Here is a 9862-nt window from a genome sequence, read left to right as displayed (position 1 = left end):
CCGAAACCGAACCCTAAACCATAAACCCGAAACCGAACCCTAAACCCTAAAAAGGAAACCCAAAACCCGAAACCGAACCCTAAACCCTAAAACCGAAACCCGAAACCGAACCCTAAACCCTATACCTGAACCCTAAACCCTAAACTCGAAATCATAAAAAGAAAACGCAACTTGTAAAAAAAATAATATTAAATCCTTATTTTTGTGCTAATTTGATAATTATATGATTTCAATGGTTAATATGAAAGTTGGTTTTTCCAAGAGGGGGGGGGGGTGCATTTAGCATAACCCGGTGTTTTTTAACTAAATTATAGGGAAAGTATATGGAATGAGATGTGAATGCTCTTAGGTTCAAACTATGTTTGTACATGCCACGCTGTGACGATGTATTTGGTTGGTATGAGTTAAACTCGTTGCAATACCAAGACTCGTATAACTTATAATAAGAAAAATAATATATTGAGAAAATATTATGTTGGTATCAGTTAGCTTCGTGACAACACTGACACTTAACCCACAGACTATATCAGCAAACACCCATAAAACTCGTATAACTTACAATACAAAAAAAAGTAACATATTTAAAACAACGTTTAATATATGTATAATACCCGAGTGTAATAAATCAACACGAATTGAGTTGGTTTCGGTTACGTCCGCCACGGTGCCGAAATTAATAAAAACAAACAAAAAGTTAACAATTTAAAACGAACAAAAAAACGCAAAGTGAACCAACAACAATCCGGTAAACCCGAATCATTTCCGACTCCAGGTCGAGCCACTAACAGTGTTTAAGTTTGAACACATAATAATAAGTAAACCCAGCTGTGCCTCAGCCGCAAAAGAAGCCCTATCTTTCTTCTTCCGGTGTCACTTCACGGCGTAAAGGTAACTGCGTCTCTCTCGTTAGCTACGACTAAAGCCTGTATTATTATACTCTCTTATTATTGATCCCTTAATTTATTAATATTTATATATTTCCAGTCTGTTACGCATTTAATTATCATTCAATCACTTGTTAGGATTAGTTTGAATGTTAAATCTCTGAATAAAGATTAGTCCATTTGAAACCCTAATTTGGTATCTTTTAGGGATTATTATTATTATTATTATTATTATTATTATTATTATTATTATTATTATTATTATGTTTTGTATGCGTTGTTCTTTTATATGCACTCCAACTGTTTGATAAAATGCCTTGTTCAAGTTTCGTTAGTGATTTAATCACTTAATTGTCCAACACTTCTGCAAAATTGTTAGAATCCCCAAAATCTTTGTTTTTTTTAGGTTCAAACTGTGACATTCATAAACCTGTGTGTCGTACGGTGTAAACAAGAAGAGCCCAAGCTTCGTTTTACCTTTAGAAAGCTCGAGCTCGGTCCGGCCCGTGATTAGTTTTCAAGCTCGAGCTCGGCTCGGGTTAGTTCGTTTAGTTAATTTTTATATGTTTATAGTTAATTTTGTTTATATTTTTTTAATTATAGTTGTATGTATGACATGATCTAAAATCTAAATATATATTGAAAGCATTAAATAAAAATTATACAAGCAATTCAACTGTTTGATGAAATGCGTTGTTTAAGTTTTGCTAGTTCATTTATCCGCACTCCAACTGTTTGATAAATGCTTTTCTCAAGTTTTGTTAGTGATTTTGTCACTTAATTGCTAACACTTCTGCAAAATTGTTAGAATCCCCAAAATCTTGAATGTTCTAGGTTCAAATTGTGGCATTCATGAATTGTGTATAATAGGTGTAAACAAGACGAGGCCAAGCTCGACTAGGCTGGAGCTTGGCTTGTTTTATCTTTAGAAAGCTCGAGCTTGGGTCATTTTGAGCTCCATTTCCAAAGCTCGAGCTCGGTCCGTGATTAGTTTTCAAGCTTGAGCTCGGATCAGGCTCAAGATTAGTTAATTTTAAATGCTTGTTGTTAATTTTGTATGTATTTTTTAATAATAATTTTATGTATAACGTAATATAATACATAATAAAAGTATTAAATAAAAGTTATATTAATAACAGGCCCGTTAGGCTCCTGAGCCAGCTCGAGCTCGATAAGTAAAGCTCGGGCTTGGGTCGTTTATTAAACAGGTTTATTTTTATGCCCGAGCTTGGGTTCAAGGTGGCGGGGTCGTTTATTAAACAGGCTTAATTTTAGTCTTGATCTCAGGCTCCGGGTCGTTAGTTAAACAGTTTATTTTTTAGGCTCGGGTTCGTTTTCTAAACATGCTTGATTTTAGGCTTGGGGTTGTTAATTAAGTTGGCTTATTTTTAGGCCCGGGCACGGGCTTGGGGTTGTTTATTAAGCAAGTTTATTATGATGCTCAGGCTCGGCCTAGGGGTTGTTTATTAAACAAGCTTATATTTAGGCTCGGGCTCGTCTATTAATAAAGCCTATTTTTAAGCTCGAGCTCATGCTTGGGGTCGTTTATTAAATAACTTCTTTTTAGGCTCGAGCTCGGGCTTGGGGTTGTTGATTGAACAGGCGTATTTTTAAGCTCGAGCTCAGGCTCGGGGTCGTAATTAAACATGTATATTTTTAGGCTCAAGCTCGGGGTCGTTTACTAAATACGCATATTTTTAGACTCGGGCTCGGGGTAGTTTATTAAACACACTTATTTTTAGGTTTGAGCTTGGGCTCGGGGTCGTTTATTAAAGACGCTTATTTTTAGGCTCAGGCTCACGCTTGGGGTCGTTTGTTAAACAGACTTATGTTTAGGCTCGAGCTCATGCTCGGGGTTGTTTATTAAACATGCTTATTTTTAGGCTCATACTCGGAGTTGTTTATTAAACAAGCTTATTTTTAGGCTCAGGCTCGGGCAGGGGTAGTGTATTAAACATTTAAACAGGATTATTTTTAGGCTCGAGCTCGTTTAAGCTCAGCTCGGTTTGAGCTTTCTTGCGAGCTGATCTTGAGTAGCTCGCGAGCGGGATGTCTTGTTTACACCCGTAATGATACAGACATGCTTAATAATGGCTGTTCATCTGGATTCAATAGAACTTGATGCTTTAATTGTTTTTGTCATAACAATATAGGTAAAGTAACAGTGTAGAAAGATGAACAAGAAGGAAGTATTCAAGCTAGCGAAAGGTTTCAGGGGAAGAGCAAAGAACTGCATCAGGATAGCAAGAGAAAGGGTAGAAAAGGCGCTTCAGTATTCTTATAGAGACAGACGTACCAAGAAGCGTGACATGCGTTCCCTTTGGATAGAACGCATTAACGCTGGCACTCGTGTACACGGTGTATGTTATGTTTTTCATCCTATCACATTCATGTATATTATATATATGGGTCATGGTTGATTGATTGTGTTTAAATGTTCTCAGGTGAATTATGGTAACTTCATGCATGGGCTTCTGAAAGAAAACATCCAACTAAACAGGAAGGTTCTGTCTGAGCTGTCAATGCATGAACCGTATAGCTTCAAGGCTCTTGTTAATGTTTCACGCGCTGCTTTCCCTGGAAACAAGAACATGACGCCAGCACCAAAGAAGGAAGGCCTTAAGATTTTGGTTTGATCACAAATCTTTTATGTTATTCTTACTTTAAAAACCTTGTTTTAGACCTGTGGAAGAGTACCAAACACAATTTGTTACTCTCTATGTGTTTTTCATAGTTTGATGACTTGGATGATTAAAAGAGAGTTTTTACTATTGTATTTTGTTTCTGTTTCATGTGATTAAGCTTTCAGTATTAGTCATGTAAGTGTGTCTGCTATTTATATAGGAGACATACAATCAATAAAAGATCTTGTGTTAGTGGACCTAAAACTTAAGCATTATGAGAATCATTGGCCATGTGTGCGCAATCGTTTTGTAAACTGTTAAAATATCACAATAGGGGTTAACCGAACCAGTGTTCACTTGTGCCTGCAGGTGATTATATTTTAAATCCTGTGAGTTGTACCTATCAGTTTCTGTATACATTGCAGGTTATACCTATAGCAAAAGTCTGTTAAAATTCGCTTATAATGAGCAACTCATCAAACAATCTTTGTTGGGTGCAGACCCAAATTTGTTGGCCAGTTAGGTGGTTGACCGGATTATTACACTTTACAAAACCGATAATTGAAGCGGCTCGTTACTAGAAATAATCCAAATTAACCCGAACTCTTTTGACTCATTATCTAACTTGTTGACCCGGGTCGTTACTAGAATTAAAGCAAGATATCTATTTATTCAATACGTGAAATCGGTTGTTGTACTTTAAGGATTGATGTCAAAAGGGCTATGTAACTTTAACAAATACCAAACACTACAAAGAATCACAGTCACAGTTGAACGTTATATATAGTTTTTGAACCTTTTAATGTGATTCCAAATAACATCAAGTAAATGAATGGACAAATACAGTTTCATACCTACATATTATGAAGACTTTTATGCGAATATCATTTCTAGTAGTTATATTTATGAAATAATTAAACATTTTGCAACCAAGGTGAATACTGATTGCATGATCTGACATTTTTGGACCGTCTCATGATGCGACGATGCTAGAGAATCCAAACAACCGATTCCACAGAAAGAAAGAAAGAATCCACAAGTGGCCAACCACGTTTCAACGGTCAGGTCAGAAACACGCATGGTTTAGGTTTCCCCTATTTGAATATTGTTCGGTTAGTCTTGGTACAGCCAAGCATTCGTTAAATATGGTTAATACGTGTTAGTACACTGGACACAGATGAAATGATAACTTTACAATTAAGCGTACTTAGATGAGGATAATCAAATAATAGTGTAAACACAACTTGAGCTAAGCCTGAGTTCATCTAAACAACTTAATATTTAGGCTCAAGCTCGGCTCCACTCAAGTTTTAAGAAGCCAAATTCGAGTAGCTTACGTACGGTTTGAGCCGTTGATGCCAAATTAATCCATGATTAGTGACTTCCTAGGAAATCTCTAACCTTGTATAAAACAAATACATAAACTCTTGGCAAACAAAATAGAGGATGTTAATTGGTAACTAGGTAATAACCACCATGTTGTGGCGGCGGGTCAGTATCAACGTTCACTACGCCAGCGATACTAAAACAAAAACATAAATCTGTAAACGTCTGAAAATTGGTACACGTATAACTTATGATCGAAACAAGATGAATTGGGTCGGTATCAGTTATGTTCATTGCATACCGGAACTAAACCCACAAAAAATATCGTAAAATGAACATATTTTTAAAAAAAAGGAACAACCAAAATCGAGAAACCTGGGCGTTTTTAAAATTCGAGCGTGTGACGGCTAATTGATGCGAATTCGGTTGATATTAGTTAGGTTTGCTACGGTTTGAAAACTAAACCCAGAATATAAATTCATAAAATAAATATATTTAAAAAAACATATTTTAAACAGAGGGGAATTCGAAGTAAATATTCTAAAAAACATTCTAAATGCTGAATTTGCAGGTTGTAAAAATATTAAAAAAAATACCTAAAAAACGGCATGAATAGACTTGAAATTGTGCAACTCAACACACACAATACGCAATGAACATAGTGGAAACCATCAGAGCCAGCTAACCAAGCAACAATAAAGTAATGTGTCACATTAATATATATTATATACTAACAAACACATAAGTCCAACACATTATGTGACACCAATATTTGATTTTTATCTATATATATAATGTACGTGAGTGAAAGTAATCAAAAGATAAAATATATGCTAAGGTTACGCCTATGTGTGATGGGCTCATGCATAGACCAAATCATCACAGTTAACACCCGACAACGAACACCCGCCCCAACATCTTGGGAATGCGGCTGACCTTGTGAAGCCCTCCCCGACACGGTTAATTTCTTGGACCAATCACATTAACAGAAAATGCGATTCTTTTATTAATTTTTATTTATTTTAAGTTTTATGTAAAATCATTACACATTTTAATGAGTTTGGTTAGTAAAGTCACTCCTGGTTATATGACGGTGAAGTAGCACAACCTTTTTTTTCAAATGTAGTTACACATAAACTAATAAGTAAAACAAACACGAGAGATCTTATATCATATTTTCAATACAAAAACTAAAATATCCATGGTAATAGCATTAAACTAAGGGTATGTTTGGTTGGAAGTAATGGAATAAAGAGGGAATGAATGAGAGAATGAATGGAATGAACAAGAGAATGAAATGGATAATTATCATATATTTGTCTTGTTTGGTTAGCCTATAGAAATGAAATAAATAATTATTTTATATTGTTTGATATCCAAAAAAAATTGTATGAATGAAAGATAAATGATAAAAACATTCCTATCTCAAGATAGATATATTTTTTTACTAAAAAAACAAAAAAAAACTAAAATGGCGACGGTGATGGTAGCTCCGGCGACGAAATTGGTGGTGGTGGTGGCGATGGGGTGGTAGGGCGGCGTTGACGGAGGTGGTGGTCGGGCAGCGACAATAGTGGTGGCGGTTATGGTCAGGTGGCGGAGATGGTGGCGACGGTGGCAGAGGTGGTGGCGACGGTGGCGGTCAAGTGGTGGTGTTGAGAAAGCAGGGTGAGGGAGGAATGGAATAAAAAAAAATGGGGTGGGAAGGAATGGTTTTGATGGAATGAGATTCCATGTGTAATGGATGATTTCATTCCATTGAACAACCAAACACCACTTTTTTTATTCCCACGTAATCAATGTTTTCAGACCCGGCCCGGGCGTCGACCCGGACGCCTTATCGGGTCAAAGGTCGGACCGACTCGGGAGAACGGACCGGTGTTTGACCCGGATGACGTCATAAATAATCATAACAAAAAAACATTAATAACAGCCTACTTTAATTTCCATAAATGTCTTAAGCACTGTTTTTTAGCATATATGTTTTATTTTTTGGTTTAAATAGACAACAATTGTACTTTGTTGGTTGGCTCAAGTAACATTTATTTAACACTTTACCTTTGAAACTACGCAAGATCGAATCCTGGCTGTCTTCTATCCTGTTTAATTTTTGATTTAGTGTAAACACAAGGATTTACCGGTTCAACCGCCGGTTCACCGGGTCCGGTCTGACCGGAAACCGTGTAACCCGGCCGGGTTATTAGAAAACGGGTTATATAGTGCCTCATGCATACCAAACGCCACCTAAAAGTACTAAAATCTATCAAACTCACAAACGGGTATGAAAAAGTCATTCCACCTACTAATAAATTCATACCTACTATAGTTTCTTACATGTGGTCATTGTCACTCCCAACTTGTAACATCGCGTCTATAACCCTGTAAGATTTAACCAAATAAACTAACTCGTAAAGTATAAGAACTAAAATTGAAAAATTTGGAAATACAGACTCATCGCGATACGCGACAGGGAGATCAATTTACCCATCACGTATAGCGATGGACCTGCACATTAACCCAGAAATGGGCGGCGTAGCCCAATCACAATGGTCATCGCGTATCGCGATGACCATGCTGAGTCACTGGACACGTGTCCAACCACGTGTCAACATGTGGCACGATATGAAAGGCCACGTGTCACCACCAGATAAGGCGGTGTCAAATTGCGGTGTCGTGATACGCGATGGGCTAAGAAGAATCTCATCGCGTATCGCGATGGGTACCAAATTCGCCTATAAAAGGGGGAGTGACAGGCTTGAACCATTTCATCCCAAAACTCACTTCTATTTCACACACTTAGCATAAAAAGGCGTGCCCTGTTGCCATAACTAGCCGACGTGCCATGTTCTTGAAGTTCGTGCAAATTTTGAAGTCATAATCGAGTAATAATCACATAAGCGATTAGATCAAGATGCTGCCTTTATCTTATTATCATTTTAAGTATCCGTACTAAGGTAGGAGTTATGTTTAAGTTATTTGAATTATAGCTTAGACAATCAATCGAGGCTATGACCTTTAACCTTGAAAGTATTTTATAAGTATTCTATAATCATTCATAAACAAGTTTTCATAAACGTTACTTCAAGCAAATTAATGTTAACAAAGATATCGGACATGTAGTAAATTGTAAGGGGGATATCAAGAGTAGTAAGTTTCTTGCCTAAGGAAAGCAATTCGTACAAATCCCAATCAACTGAGGGACCCGTTTACTTACCTGGAAAAACTTACCAACGTGTTATAACCTATTAAGCCAAAGCATGCTATATCAAGCGTCACATAAAAACTAAGTGTTTTCATTCACAATCAAAGATAAATGATTTCAAGTTTAAGCTTAGTAATCATAGCTTGTAACATCCCGAAATTTCCAAAATAATATTAATTGTATTACTTAATAATAGAGGGAAAGTTTACTCGGGTTATCGGGAAATAAATAAATAGAGTAGGAGTTGGTATGGGTCGGGCTAATGTTGGGTAATGGATATGGGTTATGGACTTGGGTTATGAAAGAAGGAAGGAGAGTCCATGGGCTTAAGCCCATGATCCCTAAATATAAATACCATTAATCACCAATTAATCCTCATTCTCACATATTCTATACACCACCAAAACACACACAACACCATCTTATAACCCGAACCAAGATCCGAAGGCGAAAACCCGAGCTTGTTGGTGCTGGAACGTCGCGACGGACCAAAACAACATCAAGGCTTAACCGGGTTCGTAGTTCGACTCGTTCAAGGTACGTTTATAGTTAGAAATCGTTCGTATAGGTTCGGTTTGATTTGGGAAATCATAGATCTGTGTTAGTTTGTTATAAACGAACCTAAAACAGCAAATATTACTGGAATTGATTAGCATTTGATAGGTTAATTGTTAACCTAAAAGAACCCGTAACCTATATGCCTAAATCGCACCCCTTAAACATCGATGTTAGGCCGATTTGATGGTTGGGGTTTGTAGGCGCTGGTCAGACGATTCCGTGGATACCTAAATCGAGTTATTTGGTTAAGAAACGAAGATGATTAAGGACGAACAGTAGCTGCAGCCGACAACTTCGCCTGCAAGCTAAGTTCGCCTGATGAACTTCGCCTGCAAAGCTAAGTTCGCCTGATGACAATTTCGCCTAAAGCTAAGTTCGCCTAAGGTTTAACTTCGCCTAAAGCTAAGTTCGCCTAAGGTTTAACTTCGCCTAAAGCTAAGTTCGCCTGATGACAACTTCGCCTGCAAAGCTAAGTTCGCCTAAGGTTTAACTTCGCCTAAAGCTAAGTTCGCCTGATGACAACTTCGCCTGCAAAGCTAAGTTCGCCTAAGGTTTAACTTCGCCTAAAGCTAAGTTCGCCTGATGACTGCCCCCGGACCCCCGTTCGTTGTGGGTAGTAATTAAGATTAGAAAGATGATATAAGTAGTGATAGTTGATTGATACGTATACTTGTTATACAGTCAGTCGTGCACAACTGAGGAAAGGGATTACGATTAACGGTGAACGTAACCGTGTTCAGGTGAGTTTCTAGCCCCATTTATGTGTTATGTTTTCGGGGCTGTGTGCATACTCGATATGTTTGTTAATACGCTTATCCTAAGAGATAAGTGTATGCCTTATGTGAATAATGTGATATGTATGAATGATGGCTTGACGGTACGTGAACGATCTTCGGATATTGCACGTACTGTCAGGTTGTAACGCTAAGTATAAGGTAAGTATGATATGTATGCTTATGTGTATGAATGTGATAAAGTTAATAAAAGAATGAAAGGATGGTTGTATGGTTACGAAGAGGGTACCGAGCCCTAATAATACTCGAGGTATGATGTATGGTTGTATGGTAACGAAGAGGGAATCGAACCCTACTAATATTCGAGGAAAGAGGGACCAGACCCTTATAATATCTGTGATGTTAGGGACCAGACCCTTATAATATCTGTGATGTTAGGGACCAGACCCTTATAATATATGTGATGTTAGGGACCAGACCCTTATAATATCTGTGAGGTTATAGGGCGAAAGGCTCTTTAAAACGTATGCTTAT

General features: G+C 37.3%; 1 protein-coding gene across 1 annotated transcript; it reads left to right on the top strand.

The window, feature by feature from the left end:
* The first annotated feature begins 805 nt into the window (after nucleotides 1-805).
* LOC143581936 (uncharacterized) lies at nucleotides 806-3760 on the top strand. The gene is made up of 3 exons (XM_077064615.1): nucleotides 806-880; nucleotides 3038-3244; nucleotides 3329-3760. Exons 2-3 carry the CDS (start codon nucleotides 3059-3061, stop codon nucleotides 3518-3520), a joined length of 378 nt encoding a protein of 125 aa, XP_076920730.1. The 5' UTR covers nucleotides 806-880; nucleotides 3038-3058; the 3' UTR covers nucleotides 3521-3760.
* Nucleotides 3761-9862: the final 6102 nt, after the last annotated feature.

This window comes from Bidens hawaiensis, unplaced genomic scaffold (assembly GCF_021521415.1).
Source record: "Bidens hawaiensis isolate Kalapana, Puna unplaced genomic scaffold, B.hawaiensis_p1.1 tig00031258_1, whole genome shotgun sequence".
NCBI lineage: Eukaryota > Viridiplantae > Streptophyta > Magnoliopsida > Asterales > Asteraceae > Bidens > Bidens hawaiensis.
The sequence above is the reverse complement of the archived record's forward strand: the minus strand, read 5'-3'. Positions and strand labels throughout refer to the sequence as shown.